A 21,010-nucleotide genomic window follows, 5' to 3' on the forward strand; every position below is an offset into this window, starting at 1 on the left:
CATCAAAAACATCCAAACGTCCATACAGAGGCATGGTATAATAGAAAACAACTTCCAACCTGTATCCAACAAAAATCCAGGGAGGTGGCTTCAGCAGTGTAGACAGCTATTCACTTTAACCCTCGTATCCAGTTTTGTGAGGGCCACGAAGAATCCAGCACGAGTTTTAAGGATACAAAGTAATAACATTTATTTACAATAACACATATATAACAGCAGCAGCAACTTCCCTTGCTGCACACTCCTTCCTGCTGGTTCCAAACTGGCCAGCTTTATTTATACATGGAGTTTACTAATGGTTTCTCCGCCCCCCTCATTGGGGAAGCTCATACTCCCACAGGATTGTGGGATTGTCATTAGTCCCCAGCCAATGGTAAGCAGGCAGGTTATAACAGTCACCCTCTGCCCTGACAGGCACGTGAAAATACCAACAAGGAAATACCTCGGTTTTTCCATCATCCACCCCGGTTACCCTTACTCCCCAGGACCATGAGACGAAGGATGGTGGTAGTAACCAGGGGTGCAGCAGGAAATGTCAACATTAAGTTAGAGCAGCTTATGGTGGCCTCCTTTCTATCCAATCCAGTCCTGCATACTTATCTTTCTGGGCCTCCATCTTAGTTAAGATTTACAATTCTTAATTGATTAGAAGAAATTAAGAATTCTTAATTCTTAATTTCTTCCTGTGGTCCTGATGCCTCTTCTAGTGTCACAATGGCAGATTAGGTGTACAAACAACAACATTTTGTATGTTTTTTAAATAAATTTAGAATATCCAATTCATTTTTTTCTAATTAAGGGACAATTTAGCGTGGCCAATCCACCTACTCTGCACATCTTTTGGGTTGTGGGGCCGAAACCCAGGCAAACACAGGTAGAATGTGCAAACTCCACACAGGCAGTGACCCAGAGCCGGGATTGAACCTGGGACCTCGGCGCAGTGAGGCTGCAGTGCCAACCACTCTGCCACCGTGCTGTCTCAAGATTTTGTATGTTGGCAGCAGCAGGCTCTCTCTCGGTGACCTAAACATAGAACATAGAACATAGAAAATACAGCACAGAACAGGCCCTTTGGCCCACGATGTTGTGCCGAACCTTTGTCCTAGATTAATCATAGATTATCATTGAATCTACAGTGCAGAAGGAGGCCATTCGGCCCCCTGAGTCTGCACCAGCTCTTGGAAAGAGCACCCTACCCAAACTCAACACCTCCACCCAACACCAAGGGCAATTTGGACATTAAGGGCAATTTATCATTGGCCAATTCACCTAACCCGCACATCTTTGGACTGTGGGAGGAAACCGGAGCACCTGGAGGAAACCCACGCAGACACGGGGAGGACGTGCAGACTCCGCACAGACAATGACCCAAGCCAGAATCGAACCTGGGACCATGGATCTGTGAAGCAATTGTGCTATCCACAATGCTACCGTGCTGCCCTTAAGAACAAATAAATCTACACTATATCATTTTCCCGTAATCCATGTACCTATCCAACAGCTGCTTGAAGGTCACTAATGTTTCCGACTCAACTACTTCCACAGGCAGTGCATTCCATGCCCCCACTACTCTCTGGGTAAAGAACCTACCTCTGATATCCCTCCTATATCTTCCACCTTTCACCTTAAATTTATGTCCCCTTGTAATGGTGTGTTCCACCTGGGGAAAAAGTCTCTGACTGTCTACTCTATCTATTCCCCTGATCATCTTATAAACCTCTATCAAGTCGCCCCTCATCCTTCTCCGCTCTAATGAGAAAAGGCCTAGCACCCTCAACCTTTCCTCGTAAGACCTACTCTCCATTCCAGGCAACATCCTGGTAAATCTTCTTTGCACCTTTTCCAGAGCTTCCACATCCTTCCTAAAATGAGGCGACCAGAACTGTACACAGTACTCCAAATGTGGCCTTACCAAAGTTTTGTACAGCTGCATCATCACCTCACGGCTCTTAAATTCAATCCCTCTGTTAATGAACGCGAGCACACCACAGGCCTTCTTCACAGCTCTATCCACTTGAGTGGCAACTTTCAAAGATGTATGAACATAGACCCCAAGGTCTCTCTGCTCCTCCACAATGCCAAGAACTCTACCGTTAACCCTGTATTCCGCATTCATATTTGTCCTTCCAAAATGGACAACCTCACACTTTTCAGGGTTAAACTCCATCTGCCACTTCTCAGCCCAGCTCTGCATCCTATCTATGTCTCTTTGCAGCCGACAACAGCCCTCCTTACTATCCACAACTCCACCAATCTTCGTATCGTCTGCAAATTTACTGACCCACCCTTCAACTCCCTCATCCAAGTCATTAATGAAAATCACAAACAGCAGAGGACCCAGAACTGATCCCTGCGGTACACCACTGGTAACTGGGATCCAGGCTAAATATTTGCCATCCACCACCACTCTCTGACTTCTATCGGTTAGCCAGTTCGTTATCCAACTGGCCAAATTTCCCACTATCCCATGCCTCCTTACTTTGTGCAGAAGCCTACCATGGGGAACTTTATCAAATGCCTTACTAAAATCCATGTACACTACATCCACTGCTTTACCTTCATCCACATGCTTGGTCACCTCCTCAAAGAATTCAATAAGATTTGTAAGGCAAGACCTACCCCTCACAAATCCGTGCTGACTATCCCTAATCAAGCAGTGTCTTTCCAGATGCTCAGAAATCTATCCTTCAGTACCCTTTCCATTACTTTGCCTGCCACCGAAGTAAGACTAACTGGCCTGTAATTCCCAGGGTTATCCCTAGTTCCTTTTTTGAACAGGGGCACGACATTCGCCACTCTCCAATCCCCTGGTACCACCCCTGTTGACAGTGAGGATGAAAAGATAATTGCCAACGGCTCTGCAATTTCATCTCTTGCTTCCCATAGAATCCTTGGATATATCCCGTCAGGCCCGGGGGACTTGTCTATCTCAAGTTTTTCAAAATGCCCAACACATCTTCCTTCCTAACAAGTATTTCCTCGAGCTTACCAATCTGTTTCACACTGTCCTCTCCAACAATATCGCCCCTCTCATTTGTAAATACAGAAGAAAAGTACTCATTCAAGACCTCGCCTATCTCTTCAGACTCAATACACAATCTCCCGCTACTGTCCTTGATCGGACCTACCCTCGCTCTAGTCATTCTCATATTTCTCACATATGTGTAAAAGGCCTTGGGGTTTTCCTTGATCCTACCCGCCAAAGATTGTTCATGCCCTCTCTTAGCTCTCCTAATCCCTTTCTTCAGTTCCCTCCTGGCTATCTTGTATCCCTCCAATGCCCTGTCTGAACCTTGTTTCCTCAGCCTTACATAAATCACCTTTTTCCTCTTAACAAGACATTCAACCTCTCTTGTCAACCATGGTTCCCTCACTCGACCATCTCTTCCCTGCCTGACAGGGACATACATATCAAGGACACGTAGCACCTGTTCCTTGAACAAGTTCCACATTTCACTTGTGTCCTTCCCTGCCAGCCTATGTTCCCAACTAATGCACTTCAATTCTTGTCTGACAACATCGTATTTACCCTTCCCCCAATTGTAAACCTTGCCCTATTGCACGTACCTATCCCTCTCCATTACTAAAGTGAAAGTCACAGAATTGTGGTCACTATCTCCAAAATGCTCCCCCACTAACAAATCTATCACTTGCCCTGGTTCATTACCCAGTACTAAATCCAATATTGCCCCTCCTCTGGTTGGACAATCTACATACTGTGTTAGAAAAGCTTCCTGGACACACTGCACAAACACCACCCCATCCAAACTATTTGATCTAAAGAGTTTCCACTCAATATTTGGGAAGTTAAAGTCGCCCATGACTACTACCCTATGACTTCTGCACCTTTCCAAAATCTGTTTCCCAATCTGTTCCTCCACATCTCTGCTACTATTGGAGGGCCTATAGAAAACTCCTAACAAGGTGACTGCTCCTTTCCTATTTCTGACTTCAACCCATACTACCTCAATAGGGTGATACTCCTCGAACTGCCTTTCTGCAGCTGTTATACTATCTCTAATTAATAATGCCACCCCCCACCTCTTTTACCACCCTCCCTAATCTTATTGAAACATCTATAACCAGGGACCTCCAACAACCATTTCTGCCCCTCTTCTATCCAAGTTTCCGTGATGGCCACCACATCGTAGTCCCAAGTACCGATCCATGCCTTAAGTTCACCCACCTTATTCCTGATGCTTCTTGCATTGAAGTATACACACTTCAACCCATCTCCGTGCCTGCAAATACTCTCCTTTGTCAGTGTTCCCTTCCCCACTGCGTCATTACATGCTTTGGCGTCCTGAATATCGGCTACCTTAGTTGCTGGACTACAAATCCGGTTCCCATTCCCCTGCCAAATTAGTTTAAACCCTCCCGAAGAGTACTAGCAAACCTCCCTCCCAGGATATTGGTGCCCCTCTGGTTCAGATGCAACCCGTCCTGCTTGTACAGGTCCCACCTTCCCCAGAATGCGCTCCAATTATCCAAATACCTGAAGCCCTCCCTCCTACACCATTCCTGCAGCCACGTGTTCAACTGCACTCTCTCCCTATTCCTAGCCTCGCTATCACGTGGCACCGGCAACAAACCAGAGATGACAACTCTGTCCTGGCTTTCAACTTCCAGCCTAACTCCCGAAACTTGTTTATTACCTCCACACCCTTTTCCTACCTATGTCGTTGGTACCAATGTGCACCACGACTTCTGGCTGCTCCCCCTCCCCCTTAAGGATCCTGAAGACACGATCCGAGACATCCCTGGCCCTGGCACCCGGGAGGCAACATACCTTCCGGGAGTCTCGCTCGCGACCACAGAATCTCCTATCTATTCCCCTAACCATTGAATCTCCTACAACTATTGCTTTTCTATTCTCCCCCCTTCCCTTCTGAGCCCCAGAGCCAGACTCAGTGCCAGAGACCTGGCCGCTAGGGCCTTCCCCCGGTAGGTCATCCCCCCCCAACAGCATCCAAAACGGTATACTTGTTTTGAAGGGGAACGGCCACGAGGGATCCCTGCACTGTCTGCCTGTTTTTTTTTTTCCCCCTGACTGTAAACCAGCTATTCTTGTCCTGTACCTTGGGTGTGGTTACCTCCCTGTAACTCTTCTCAATCACCCCCTTTGCCTCCCGGATGATCCGAAGTTCATCCAGCTTCAGCTCCAGTTCCCTAACACGGTCTTTGAGGAGCTGAAGTTGGGTGCACTTCCCGCAGGTATAGTCAGTGGGGACACCGGTGGTATCCCTCACCACCCACATCCTACAGGAGGAGCATGTAACTGGCCTGGCCTCCATCCCCTCTTACCTTACAGAATATAGCTGCTGTGTGGACTAACTAGATCTCCGCCCTCCGACTCTGCTCCCAGTCAGCTACACTTCCTGTAAACTCCTGGCTCTCTTCGCACTCTTTGCGGAAATGTCGGAAACAAAATGAAAGGAGCACCTTACTCCCTCCTCACCCAACTCCCTCGGTCACCAAACTCTCACTATCGCACTCAAAAAGCACCAAATTCAGCACTCCCTCGGTCACCAAACTCTCACTATCGCACTCAAAAAGCACCAAATTCAGCACTCCCTCGGTCACCAAACTCTCACTATCGCACTCAAAAAGCACCAAATTCAGCACTCCCTCGGTCACCAAACTCTCACTATCGCACTCAAAAAGCACCAAATTCAGCACTCCCTCGGTCACCAAACTCTCACTATCGCACTCAAAAAGCACCAAATTCAGCACTCCCTCGGTCACCAAACTCTCACTATCGCACTCAAAAAGCACCAAATTCAGCACTCAGTGCAAACAAAGTCTGCACTGTAGGGGATCACTTTTATACTGTGAATCTAGCCTCTGAAAAACTGGCCTAATCCAATTAACTAATTAACAAGCTCCAGCTGCAAGTGCCTAGAAGTAGAAGCCTGTTTAAAGCTGATTGAAAATTCACCTTCTTCTAAACCAAACAGCAACTTTTAAGTTAATTAACTAAATAAAAGAAAGACTAAACTTTAGATAAAAATGAAGCCTCATACTCCCTCGGTCACCAAACTCTCACTATCGCACTCAAAAAGCACCAAATTCAGCACAGTGCAAAACCGCAATGGAAAACTTCCCTGCATGCTTAGAATTCCTACAGTGCAGAACAGGGCGATTAGGCCCATCAAGTCTGCACCGACCCTTCAAAAGAGCACCCTAACTAGGCCCACTCCCCCACCCTATCCCCCAAACCCCAACTAAGTTTGGATACTGAGGGGCAATTTAGCATGGCCAATCCACCTAATCTGCAAATCTTTGGACTGTGGGAGGAAACCGGAGCACCCAGAGGAAACCCATGCAGATACGGGGAGAAAGTGCAAACTCCACACAGTCATCCGAGGCCAGAATTGAACCCGGGTCCCTGGCACCATGAGGCAGCAGTGCTAACCACTGTGCCACCATGTCACCTTTAGTGACTATAATACTCATGAAAATGGGGCAAAATGAGTTTGTAGAAGTTGCAAAATTCCCAACTTGCCACTAACTAGCTAAAAAGAGGAAGATCCAGTCCAAAAACTTCTGTTCCCTTCGAAAAAAATATCCTCCTAATCCCATTTACCTGAAGCTTGATAAATGTATATATTCTTAAGTTCCGTAATGACAATCCAACTCAATAACTTACTTGTATATATATTATGCATTCTTTTTGATACCTTAAGAGCTTAGTCATGTCGGTTCTCAGTCCTGTCTTTATTTCTAATGGCAACAAGTTTAGGTGGTATATTTCACTCAATAACTTAATGCCTTGTGTCTTATAGTCATCCTTGTCACATTGAAACCTCTCCAACACAATGCTGTCTAAAACTACATAACATGCACAAAACATTCTGAATGACAAAAGCAAAAGCAAATACTGTAGATTTGGAAATCTGAAATAAATCTAAGAAATACTCAGGCAGCATTCAAGGAAAGAGAAACAGAGTTAATGTTTTAGGTTAAAGCAAATTACTGCGGATAATAGAATAGAAACAATAACAAAAAATGCTGCACAATCTTAGCAGGTTTTACAGCATTTGCGGAGAAAGAACGGAGCTAATGTTTTGAGTCTGGAGGAGTCTTGACACTTGTCAATTTGTAGGCTGATGGCCTTTCTTCAGAACTGGAAAAAGTTAAGAGATGTGACAAATTTAACACAAATACAGAGGTCGGGATGTTGGGAGGGCAGGGAAGAGGTGTTCGAAGAAAAGGGCAGGTTTGTGTTAGGGTGGAATAAGAGAGATTAAATGACAAAAGAAATAATTCTGCAAGGCAAAAGGGAAATGGAAATAAATAAAGAAACAAAAGATGACTCCAGAGGAGATGCCAGTGGCAATAGTAGAATCATTACCAACGGATACTGTATTAACAAAATGGGGCAGTGCTTATGATCTGAAATTGATAAATGCAGTGTTGAGTTTGAAAGTGCCTCATCGAATAAGGAGGTTCTGGTCCTCAAGTTTCCTTTGAGCTTCATTAGAACAGTATAGAGGCCGAACGAGATCAGAGAGGTCGGGCAGAATTCTCCCAAGCTCCCTAAAACAGTACGCAGTCTGGCAGTACAGTACACCCTCAATAAAATCTACAAACTCCACGCTGAAGTGAAGGAACTACCAATAAGCCAAGATCGATACTTAAACAAATACTCATTTCAAGACTTCAGACAGTCATCAAGAGTCAATGTTGGAGGGCAGCACGGTGGCGCAATGGGTTAGCCCTGCTGCCGCATGGCGCCGAGGTCCCAGGTTCAATCCTGGCTCTGGGTCACTGTCCGTGTGGAGTTTGCACATTCTCCCCGTGCTTGCGTGGGTTTTGCCCCCACAACCCAAAGATGTGCAGGTTAGGTGGATTGGCCACGCTAAATTGCCCCTTAATTGGAAAAAATGAATTGGGTACTCTAAAATTTTTTTTTTAAAGAGTCAATGTTGGTATGGAACTAGAGCCTCACACATAAGCCAGACCAGGTATGGACAGCAAGTTTCTTTCCCTCCATGGTCTGTGGCAATCTGATAACTTCAGTGTCACTTTTATTGATGACAGCATTTTTTAAACAAGAATTGGTAGGATTTGAACTGAATTCTTTGGACAATTTGTTCAGGCTTCTGGATTACTCGTCAATTAACATAACCAAATCAATACCATAACTATTAGTGTGCACATTTAATAGACATTTCCACGTAAATTTAATCACAAAGATGTTTTAAATTAAATGACAAAAATTAAACATACCTTATGAAAATGCGAAGTTAAATGCACTGTTCGGTCGTTTCCAAGTGTAATAAGTCCTATGTAAGTAAAGTTTTAAAACAGCTACAGATTCCCAGATATAAAAGGGAATAAAACTATAAACCACCCTGAAAAAAACACCAGGGGCTGGTTTAGCACAGTGGGCTAAACAGCTGGCTTGTAATGCAGAACAATGCCAGCAGCGCAGGTTCAATTCTCGTGCCGGCCTTCCCGAACAGGCGCCGGAATGTGGCGACTAGGGGCTTTTCACAGTAACTTAATTGAAGCTTACTTGTGACAATAAGTGATTATGATGATTAATAATAATAAAAATTGAAAATGTTCGAAATATATAATGGGTTTAATCAGCATCAGTGAAGAGAAAAGATGGATGAACCTTTTGGGGGGGGTTGAGCTTGATTGGCCAATGCATTGTCAGGAAGAAATGACAATGGAACTTTAGGCCCACCAAAAATTAAAACATTTAAAAAATTAGCATCTCGAGGAAAGGGGAGCATGTTAGACTGCTCCATCTCAAGAGTGAATGAAGTGCAACAGTTGCAGATTCAAAAACAGCAAACATATCATCTATGTATCAGAAATATGCACAGGGCAGAAGTTTACGACTCATTCCATTAAAACATATTTCTCTTGGAAACCTACAAAAATGTTAGTGAGTGCTGGACCTGGAGGGAATCTTAAAGCCCCACCATCTATTTGGGCCTACCACACAAATGAGCAATCGTGTATGAATTTCAGTGCCACTGCAATATCAGGCACATAGGCCACACATCCCAAAGATTGAATTTGAGGATGGAAAGTACACGCAAGTAAGTGGCAAAAAGGATGGAGGTGGACAAGGTTGTCAAACTGAAAGTTGGCAGTCATGCTGATGGGTAAGATGTAGGCTTAAAAGTTCAATGTCAAGAAGCCTTGAGATCTAAAATACATGAGATCAATAGAGTACATAGAATCCCTACAGTACAGAAGGAAGCCCATTGAGTTTGCACCAACCCTCTGAAACAGCACTCTACCTTGGCCCACTCCCCCACCCCATCCCCATAATCCCACACATTGATCACAGTCAATCCACCTAACCTGCACACCTTTGGACTGTGGAAGGAAACCCACTCAGACACCGGGAGAACAAGCAGCCTCCACACAGATCTAAACAGCTAATACCCATCCAAAATGTACCTCCCTGTGGTGGCAGTAAAACAAAACAATGGTATTTAGTAGAAGACCATCAGCAGATATTTACACCGCAATCTAATTGCATGGCGAAGAGAACAAAATGTAGTAAATGTGTTTCAGCAGGTGGACAGCGGTGCCTACATTGTATCATAGTATGTGCTATCTGCTGTCTCCACACTAGCAATAAGATGCCTAATGATGCTCATTAACTAACCAAACACTTTTTCCATTTAATGCAGAATGTAATACTTCCAGCAGAAAACTGAATCCTCTCAGCAAAGCATCGCACACAGGTTTTCGCCTCATCGCCTCAAGCAGGCATCAAGTCACGAACACAGTCGGAAGGTTTTGATGTCTTAGGTGAAGAAACACATGGTAGGTTATTTCTTATACCTATAGAAGGGGCAGAATTGGTGGAGGAAAGAGCAGAGGCAGAGCACTGGCATTTCCTGTTGAATCATTTCTTGGATCAGTCCTTAAGTAGAAAACTGAAATGAAAGATGCTTGATTAACGTGTCAGAGAGCACAATTCCACATTCTATGGTTGATGTTGAGGTTTACAGTCCATGGCATAATAATAATGTCTTCTACTTGTTCTCCTAGTGAATATGTGAAGAACTCAGAGATTTCATTGCTGTGTCCTTAAACAGAATATTGGCCCAAGTGAGGACATGGTCTCCAAAAGCACACGTTACCAGAAGCATAGGAATGCTGAGTGGCTTTGAAATCTGTCAATCCCTAGTTTCAACTGCCTGGGGAGGAGAAACATACAAAATCAAGTAAGCTGACTATTCCACCCCACAAAAAACAGGTTCCCCATCACTTTGGCAGGGCTGGACCTGCCAGCAAACTGGTGGGAACGTTTAATGCAGTACATCCTGTAGGAGTTGCTGAGTACAAATACCATGCTGTTAAATTACCTATGATGGGAAGTAAATAATATGATACATACCCTAAACTAGTACCTTCAACAAAGTTTCAAGAGATCAGCACAAATCCAAATTCAAACTTAATGATTTCTGCATAATATAAGTGACAAATGGTTCTTTGATCAAAACCACGCAATAAAAAATAGACGTAGGCCTTGGGAAAAGTACTGCTTAATCAGAGCCTGTAGTTGTGGCTGAGTTTCTGCTAGCTCCTCATTATCATTTTCCATCTTTGTGCCTTCCTTCACAGGCGCTATGGCTTGTTGCTGCTCATCTTTCACTAATATGCGAATGCCTTTTTGACAGCTGTAATGTTCAGTATTGAGCGCTCCACCACAATTCTGAAGCTTTCTCTAGTGCATATCCTACTGTAACTACGAGTTGTTTCAGCCTGTTACTCCACTATATTCCTCCCTCACTTGATCTATTTTTCAAGTGGGTAACTACTATTTCCGAGAAACAAATTCTTCAAATTATCCTCTCTGGAATAAGCAAAGAATTCGCCAGTTAAGAGATTGCGAGTATCCCAAGTAGTTCTTGTTTTGAAAGTATTTTTATTCAGCAAATTTTCAACAATTTTACAATACAAAACAACACCAAGCAAAAACCCCCCAGCCCCCCCAAAAAACCCTCCCTCAGCAGTCAACAGTAACCAACTCCCAAAAGTGCATGATGAACAAACCCCAACAGTTGTAGAACCCCTCATTCACTCCCTCAGAGCGAACTTCACCTTTCCCAGAGTCAAAACCTCCAGCAGGTCCCTCCGCCATGCTGAGGCATAGGGTGGAGAAGCTGACCTCCACCTGAACAAGACCCACGTGCGAGCAATCAGCGAGGCAAAGGCTAAAACATCTGCCCCCGCACCCACCTGCAGCTCCGGCTGGTCTGAAACACCAAATATGGCTTCCAGGGGACCGGGCTCCACATCCATGTGCAAGACCGCCAAGATTGGACTGAATACTTTCCTCCAAAACTTTTCTAGCTGAGGACAGGACCAAAACATGTACTTGGTTCGCAGGGCCCCTGCCACATCACTCAGGGACATCCTCCACCCCCTCGAACAGCTGGCTCATCATTAATGTTCCTACGTTGCACCCTGTCCACTACCTTTAGCTGGATCAGCTCAACCTCGCACACAAAGTCGAGGCATTCACCCTCTACAGCATCTCACACCACAATCCCTCTTCCAGCGCCGCACCCAGCTCTTCCTCCCACTTCACCTTAACCACCTTCATAGACATCCCATCCTCCTCCAAAATCCTCCCATAAATCACCAAGACGACCTCTCCAACCCCCTCACTGACAGCACCGCCTCCAACAGCGAGGAGGCAGGTGCAATTGGGAAGATCAGGAAAACCTTCTTCACAAAGTCCTGCACCTCCATATACCTAAAATGTCTACCCCATGCCTGCCCATACTTCTCACCCAACTCCTCCAAATTCACAAATCACCCTCACAGGAACAGATCCTTAATTTACTTAATTCGCCTCTCTTCCCATCCCCGAAACCGCGCATCCATCTTCCCCAGCTGGAACATTCCCCCTAATCAGCATCCCCCTGACCCAGCCCCCAGCTTAAAGTGCTGTCTATACTGCCTCCAAATCTTCAACGTGGCCACCACCACCAGATTCGCCAAATACTTCCCTAGGGCGAGGACTATCGGGAGCGGCACCATTGCCAGCACCTGCAACACGAACCCCCTACAAGAGCCTGCCTCATCTGTACCCACAGAGCCCTCCATCCCTGCTCCAGCCCCACACCTTCTCTGCATTTACCGCCCAATAATAATACTACAAATTTGGGAGGCCTAACCAATGCCCCACCCACCCCCGCCTGCCGTCCCTTCTGCAGGATCACCTTCCTAACCTGGCCATCTTTCCCCCCCCCCAAACAAACGAGGAGATCAGCTTGTCCACCCCACTTAGGCAAAAAGACCGGCAGACATTGAAACAAAAACAGGAATTGCGGCAAAACATTCATTTTAACTGCCTGCACCCAGCCCACCAATGACAGAGGGAGATTGTCCCACCTCAGCTAATCCGCCTCCACCCTCCTCACCAAACTGAAATTAAACTTCTGACGCCCTGCCCAATCCCAGACCACCTGCACACCCAAATACCTAAAATGAGACTCTGCCAGGAGAAATGGCAGCTCCTGCTCCCACTCCTGGCAGGAACACCTCAAAATACTCGCTTTTTCCTAAATTCAGTTTGTACCCCATTATACTCCTCCCCCCCAACATGCTCAGCTCCGAAATCTATAGCAGCAGGACATCTGCATATAGGGATACTCTATATTTCACCTTGGGCATCCCTGCCTCGTACCCGATGTAATGCAAAATACCCTGAATTCATACTGTTTGTGCGCACGTTCGCTGTTTATATAGCAGCTGCACAAACTTCGGCCCAATCCCAAATTTCTCCAGTATCACCATCAAATAAATCCACTCCAACCGATCAAATGCCTTCTCTGCATCCAACGCCACCACCATCTCAGTCTCATTCCCCTCTGCTGGAGAAAGCACCACATTCAACAGCCTCCTCACATTCGAGTACAACTGTCTTCCCAGTCTTGTCCACCCCGATCACCTTTGGGAGACACCCTTCCAACCTTAACACCAACAGCTTTTGCCAGTATCCTGGCATCTACATTCAGCAGAGATATGGGCCTATATGACCCACACTCCACTGGATCCTTGTCCTTTTTTAACAACAGCGAGATGGAAACCTGCCCCATTGTTTGAGGCAAGACACCCCTACCCAACGCATCCTCAAACATTCCCACCATCAATGGTGCCAACCTGTCCTTAAGTTGTTTATAAAATTCGACAGGGAACCCATTGGGCCCCACCACCTTCCCTGCCTGCAACCTCGTATGCCAAGTAGTACTTTTCACATGTGTACATTTGAGTGGTCACAAGCTATTTGGACAGTCATTAAGTGCTATCATTTTCTGTTGACGCGACATGACTATCCTAGAGTAATTCTTTAAAGCAGAAGTATATGACAACATAATTTTATACATATCCAACTCAATGCATATATATTTTGAATATTGCATGCACTTCCTGTCCACATTTCCCTGCTCCCGCTGCCTGGGGAAAGCGGGCAGCATAATCAAAGATCCCCCCCACCCGGCTTATTCACTCTTCCAACTTCTTCCATCAGGCAGGAGATACAGAAGTCTGAGAACACGCACAAACAGACTCAAAAACAGCTTCTTCCCCACTGTCACCAGACTCCTAAATGACCCTCTTATGGACCTCATTAACACTACACCCTGTATGCTTCATCCGATGCCAGTGCATTGTATATGTTGTGTTGCCCTATTATGTATTTTCTTTTATTCCCTTTTCTTCTCATGTACTTAATGATCTGTTGAGCTGCTCGCAGAAAAATACTTTTCACTGTACCTCGGTACACGTGACAATAAACAAATCCAATCCAATCCAATCCAATCCTTGCATCATGTGTCATGACCTTTGAGTAATGCGTTTATACAAAAATACATCTACATATATTTTTTGTTTTTAATTAAGTGTGGCCAATCCACCTACCCTGCACACCTTTGGGTTGTGGGGTGAGACCCACGCAGACACGGGAGAATGTGGTAAAAATATATTATATTAAAATACAGTATATTTACACATGTTATGCACTCATCATTTGAACAACACCACTGTGATATAAAACCACTTATGTAGCTACAGCTCTGCTAATAACTTGAACATCATGAGCTCCATAAGCTGCAGATGAATACCTACAGGAACACTAATGTATTGTGGAATACTCGCTGTGGCTTGACTTTCTGTGCACAATGCTGCAGGATATCCACAAGCTTCCAATTTTAAAAACTGTATGCCGATATTTATAATCAAAAAATCTTATGTAAGCATGTGCTTTTCATGTAGTTGCACATTGTTGGTGACGTGGTGCACAACACAACACTTCCACCACTGAGTAGTGCTATAGTGCGAGTTACCCAGGTCTATTGTTATCCTCCCAATTTTAAGCATCATGTCCTATTTGAGCCCCAAATGTCACTTTTTCTGCCACTTGAAAGCCCTGCCTAATTAACCCATTTAGGCCCACCCAATTTTCAGGCAAAACAGAGAGTATGCAGGATTGTGTTTATGAAAAGAATGATTGCAATGAATGCACACCTAGTGCAATGCACTCTAGGAACTTAAGATATATTGGGCGGGATTCTCCGATTGCCGACTCCGAAATTGCGTTCGGCGATCGGCCGAAGAATCCGTTTTTACAAAATGAGGGGCGGTGCCTTTTTTTTTGATGTTTCGCCCCTCGAGTACGGCAGACACCATTGAGACGGCCTCAGGACGTCACCTGAAGCTCTCCCCCGATGCTCCGCCTCTGATGGGCCAACTTTCCGGTGGCATCGGTCGTGTGTCCTCTCAACTTTCGTGAACCTGTGTGATGGCTGCGGACTGTGTCCAGCTCCATCACAGTCAGAGGGAGGGGGAGCCGTTCCGCTGTCAGGGGGGAGCTTCAGTGGGGGCTGGGGGGGACTGGTGGGGGGTGATCCGAGGGTGGTGAGGGGGGTTACAGGGGGGCACTATCTGGCAGGCTGGGTCTGCACGCGGCTGGCGCCATGTTGTACGGCACGGCCGCCTCATTCACAGCCACGGACTCAGCCATTTTGCGTCTGTATCTGCAGGTAAAGCCGGGGGCTTTACGTAGTGCGGTGTGAGCCCCCCATTGCAGAGCATCGGGCGGAGGCGGCGCCAACATTTTTGGTTGTAAGACCAGATGCTTCCTCCGGCCATAGCCGCAAAAATCAGAGAATCTCGCCCATTATGTTGACAGCAAGAAACAGAGGGTTGAACTTTGAAGGGAAGCAGAAAAGCTCTGATTATTACTGGATTATCATCATGTTTTTGTTGATAGTTAGCAAACGTAAATAGTCTAATTATTAATAGCCAAGAGACAGAGGCAGACAGTAAGAGGCAGAATCCTTCCACATCCTAACCAGAGTTTTATTTTTCAAATAAAAAAACAAATAGACCGTCGTTAGAAAAGAAACAGCAATGTTGTATCACTTGCTAGTTAGGCTATGTGAAGTTTTCCTAAACAGAACATCCTGGCACTGATTGCATTCAGGGAAGCCCAATTTTGGGACGAGGGCATCAAACACACGTTAGGCCTCCCACTTGCAAACACAAAGTGCCTATGTCTGTTTAGGATATGGCTCCTCGATATCTTTCCTGAAGCCTTTTCCAATAAAATGGACAGTGCATAGTGATCCACATGGCATAAATAACCATTAATATGTTGTTATAAGACAACATATCCACCGATTTGCCATGACCAACTCAATACATGGCCTGCAAGTTGATATTAAATATATGGTGCACAGCATTGTTTGCTTCCTTTGTCAGACTTACTTCTTGCAATATTTTCATTTCACATTATTTTGGTCAGGTCATCTTTTTTGCAGAAGCAAATGAGTCTTAATTTTTAAAAAAAGTTATAATTGCCTTCCTGCTGGGCTATTTCAGTAATTTACAAGAGGTATCTTGAGTGACTTTATGATGAATGACTCCATTGCAAACTGCAGAGAGGGGCAATTTCAAACATGAAACGCATTTAGGATGTTTTGTTATTAACATCATTATATAAAATGAGAGTTATTATTGGTGGTGCTGGTCTGGGAGTTGCTTTGGAGCAATGAGGCCTTGAGAAGCTACACTTCAGGCTTGGTAGAGTGCAACTTGAGCTCCGATAAGGCTTTCCAAAGTTGGATTGGCACTAATAGCTCTCAAGTCACAATTCTTCTAAGATAAGGGAATGCCATTGGATGACAACTCCTTGTTACTCACAATTAAGTTACTCCAGAATGCTCCTTGTAACTGCACCACTGAGTGGCCTGAGTCAAATATCTCAATTTTACCAATAAAATGGCTTTAAATGTCAAGATAATCTCCGATAAAAGTTTATTTGATTAAAAATTTGAAGTGCTCCTCCTGGACTTTCCTCCACCTTTACGTTGTTCATCTTCCTTCTTTTCATTTAAGTTAAAAACTATAAATAGCAGTACAGTGCCTTGGAAGACATTGCACCAAGTTTGGAAACATAAGAGTTTGCCCACTGACTTGACAAATAACATCATACTTATATCACACTCAACAAGTGCATCTGATATTAAAATCCTATAGCTCATATGTTAAGCTAAAATAAAAGCTAAAGCTTTAGAAATAGAAATTGCCATTTCAAGTTCTGTTCTGAAAAGCATCAAGTTGAATTGTGACAGAAGTTTCTGAAGGAGACCATTCCAAGATCAGAACCCCAAAACTCTAAACTCTAAAAGTGCCCCTAATTATAGTCACAGCAGGCAGGACAATCTGTGGTGCTAAACTGGCAGAAATACTAATGAAGATTTGTTATTTAATTCCTTTTTAACCACCTATAACATCATCAAGAACAACACTTTGTTTAACTGCATTTTCAGCTCATTCATTTTGTGACTATTATAATAAATGTAAGTAAATCTAGCCGACTCTCTAATGCAAAGACCAGCTTTCTGTGGTTGAACAGGGAATTTGTTCATCTACCATGTTGTGCTGTGTTATTACTGTTACTTCTCGAAACTTGCAACACTGGTCAAAATCAGATTTCTGACTTTGGTATAATTTGAGCTGACCTTTTTATTCATCGAAACACAGTTGTTTCCTTCTCACTTACCTTCCAGCAATTCATCCAGGCTGGTGATTTTCTTGTTCCCATCGATGCTGTAGATGGTCCTGACTCCTTGGGACAGATTAACATTATCCGAAAGAGATTTTGTCAGTTCCACCAGCAAAGCATCTAAGGACCTGAACCTGTCCGAGGAGATGGCATACACGAGGCCTTTAAAGTAGCGGTCTCCATTCCGGTAAAAGCGGACTTTTTTGGCTCGTTTCTCCTGGCTGAGTGCCTGCAGGGTACGGGTCCGATAGAAACTGCAGTGAGCGCTGTGAGCTGGACTCGGTAAACCATTTCCTCGGGAGCCTGTGCCTCCTCCACCGCTACCTACTCCGCCACCTCCTGCACCGCCTCCCCCTCCACTGCTGCTTCCACGGCGAGAAGATCGGTGACCCCGGCTCCTCTCCTCAAAGTGCTCCAACTCGATACTCCGATCATGCGACATTATTAATTTTGCAATAAGAAATTAAAATTTTTTAAATATTAAAGAAAACTGTTATTCCTTCAGACGCTATGAAGAATCCTGTTCCCTTTCCGACTGCCAGTTCTGCTCCAGTTACTTTCCCAAAATATCATACACCGTCAGTCTAATGATCTTATTGTGGCATTCAATTTCAAAAATGTGAACAATTAACCTTAAGAAAATAGAAACTGAACAATGGCAGTAGGTTGACTTGATCACCAGGGACAATGTGTTGGGCTCCTCAGGCTGTAGGTCCAGGATGGAGGATCTCCCACCATTTCCTACATCGCTTTTGATGGGAAGGGGAGGGTGTGGGAGGAGGAGGGGAGGGGGAGTTCTCAACGATACCCAAAAATGAAGAGGGAAGTGGAGATTCTTCTTGTGCTCGCAGCCCAGTCTCGGCCTTTTTACAGGTGCTGGGGTTGGGTAAACTGATGAGTGCGGGAGACGTGAGGAGAAGATGCACCGAAGCGGCAGGATGCTGTGCTTTTCTGCTGTGGTCCACACTGCCAATTGGAGCAGCGAGAGAGAGAGAGCAAACCCGTCAGATGCAGCGCCACAGTGACTTGACACTGAAGCGGAAACAGCAGCCAAGGCGATATCCTATTGGAGGGGTAGGATGTTCGTTTCTGAAGGATGGGGAATGGGGTTGATGCTCTTTTTTTGTTTCGCAGCCTGTCCCCCGTTTAGACGCCGAAATAAAGTGGAGATGCCTGGCAAAGGTGCATAGCTGCTGTCTTCGAGCTCCTCAGTCTCCGATTTTTAGAAATATTTTGGCAGCTTTCCCAACGGGCCGCTGCCGCAACCGCAGCAGCTGAGCTCCGGGCTGAGCCGCAGTGTGCGGAGGAACTGGCTGCAGCTCCACACACACACACACACACACACACAAGAGCTTCCTCTAGGTCTTAGTGCCGCCGGGGCTGGCTCACTTACAACTTCTCAAATTCTTACCACTTTTCCTGCTCTTTTAACCTCGAACTGATTTCTCATTTTGTCCTTTTTTAGAAATAAATTTAGAGTACCCTGATGTGTTGGGTGCTCTGGATCTGTGGAACACATACAGGCCACCAACACTTAAAATAGGGCAACACTATTTTATTAAGTCAGAAACTGTTGAACATACTTTCACTGTGGGCTAACACGATATTAGATTGAACTAAAGACCTATGCCTTGTCCTAACCAGTCTATGCACTCAGCAAATGGTGAAGATCTGTGCTGTAAGCTGTGAGCTCTGTCCTACTAGGAGGCTGCAGCTCGAATGAGCGGGAACTCTGATGCCCCCTGTCTTTATAGTGCGTGTGCTCTAACTGGTGATTGGCTGCGGTGTTTGTGTTGATTGGTCCCGCTGTGTGTCCATCAGTGTATGTGTATCTGCACCATGATATACTGGTGTATATTATGACATACCCAATTCATTTTTTCCAATTAAGGGGCAATTTTAGCGTGGCCAATCCACCTACCCTGCACATCTTTGGGTTGTGGGGGCGAAACCCACGCAAATACGGGGAGAATGTGCAAACTCCACATGGACAGTGACCCAGAGCCGGGATCGAACCTGGGACCTCAGCGCCATGAGGCAGCAGTGCTAACCACTGTGCCGCCGTGCTGCCCTTTGTCCTTTATTTTAATGACTTGGAACTTATGTGGATATTTTAAATCTGCAATATATATATAAAACCTAAATAACATTTCTGTATTTCAAAGCAGTTCAACACCCAAAATGAGTAATTTCTGTGCTTATCATTTTCAAAAAAATAATCTATTTAATTACATATTTTGAAAATACTTCATGTGACAGCGTAAATGAAGTCAAACACTGCATTTGCATCCTCATGATGAAAATTCCACACAGGTCCTAGTTCCAAAACAGGAACAGTTTCCCAACACTTTTTGTTTTCAAGCAGACTCCACCATGAGAATTTTATCTTTGTGATGACAATCTGCTGTACATCGGCCAGACAAAAATAGAAATGGAAAAGGGAGATAATGAGGAAAGACTCCCAAAAGCAAGGGAGAACAGGAAAGCATTCTAAAGAAAATGATACGTGATAGTGAGATGAGGAATAGGGAGAGAGAGCATTTAAACACCTGGCTACAGGGATGGTGCAGGCGGGAGGGATTCAGATTTCTGGATAACTGGGGCTCTTTCTGGGGAAGGTGGGACCTCTACAGACAGGATGGTCTACATCTGAACCTGAGGGGCACAAATATACTGGGGGGGAGATTTGTTAGTGCTCTTTGGGGGGGTTTAAACTAATGCAGCAGGGGCATGGGAACCTGGATTGTAGTTTTAGGGTAAGGGAGAATGAGAGTATAGAGGTCAGGAGCACAGATTTGACGTCGCAGGAGGGGGCCAGTGTTCAGGTAGGTGGTTTGAAGTGTGTCTACTTCAATGCCAGGAGTATACGAAACAAGGTAGGGGAACTGGCAGCATGGGTTGGTACCTGGGACTTCGATGTTGTGGCCATTTCGGAGACATGGATAGAGCAGGGACAGGAATGGATGTTGCAGGTTCCGGGGTTTAGGTGTTTTAGTAAGCTCAGAGAAGGAGGCAAAAGAGGGGGAGGTGTGGCGCTGCTAGTCAAGAGCAGTATTACGGTGGCGGAGAGGATGCTAGATGGGGACTCTTCTTCCGAGGTAGTATGGGCTGAAGTTAGAAACAGGAAAGGAGAGGTCACCCTGTTGGGAGTTTTTTATAGGCCTCCTAATAGTTCTAGGGATGTAGAGGAAAGGATGGCGAAGATGATTCTGGATAAGAGCGAAAGTAACAGGGTAGTTATTATGGGAGACTTTAACTTTCCAAATATTGACTGGAAAAGATATAGTTCGAGTACAATAGATGGGTCGTTTTTTGTACAGTGTGTGCAGGAGGGTTTAATGAAACAATATGTTGACAGGCCAACAAGAGGCGAGGCCACGTTGGATTTGGTTTTGGGTAATGAACCAGGCCAGGTGTTGGATTTGGAGGTAGTAGAGCACTTTGGGGACAGTGACCACAATTCGGTGACGTTTTCGTTAATGATGGAAAGGGATAAGTATACACCGCAGGGCAAGAGTTATAGCTGGGGGAAGGGCAATTATGATGCCATTAGACGTGACTTGGGGGGGATAAGGTGGAGAAGTAGGCTGCAAGTGTTGGGCACACTGGATAAGTGGGGCTTGTTCAAGGATCAGCTACTGCGTGTTCTTGATAAATATGTACCGGTCAGACAGGGAGAAAGGCGTCGAGCGAGGGAACCGTGGTTTACCAAGGAAGTGGAATCTCTTGTTAAGAGGAAGAAGGAGGCCTATGTGAAGATGAGGTGTGAAGTTTCAGTTGGGGCAATGGATAGTTACAAGGTAGCGAGGAAGGATCTAAAGAGAGAGCTAAGACGAGCAAGGAGGGGACATGAGAAGTATTTGGCAGGAAGGATCAAGGAAAACCCAAAAGCTTTCTATAGGTATGTCAGGGATAAGCGAATGACTAGGGAAAGAGTAGGAACAGTCAAGGACA

The 21,010-nt window shown here is 45.1% G+C and overlaps 1 protein-coding gene across 5 annotated transcripts in view; it reads right to left on the bottom strand.

Annotated features, from left to right (window-relative positions):
- Positions 1–18,368, bottom strand: part of dclk2a (doublecortin-like kinase 2a) — a 528,903-nt gene extending 510,535 nt beyond the window's left edge. For 4 of the 5 annotated variants that reach the window (XM_072496080.1, XM_072496079.1, XM_072496083.1 and 1 more), the window contains exon 1: positions 17,054–18,368. In XM_072496080.1, the coding sequence (XP_072352181.1) occupies positions 17,054–17,498 (445 nt within the window). In that variant the 5' untranslated portion in view covers positions 17,499–18,368. The remainder of the gene's footprint in view (positions 1–17,053) is intronic. The other variant, XM_072496084.1, reaches the window with a different exon arrangement.
- Positions 18,369–21,010: the final 2,642 nt, after the last annotated feature.

The sequence above is a fragment of the Scyliorhinus torazame genome, chromosome 3 (assembly GCF_047496885.1).
Source record: "Scyliorhinus torazame isolate Kashiwa2021f chromosome 3, sScyTor2.1, whole genome shotgun sequence".
In the NCBI taxonomy this organism is placed as follows: Eukaryota; Metazoa; Chordata; class Chondrichthyes; order Carcharhiniformes; family Scyliorhinidae; genus Scyliorhinus; species Scyliorhinus torazame.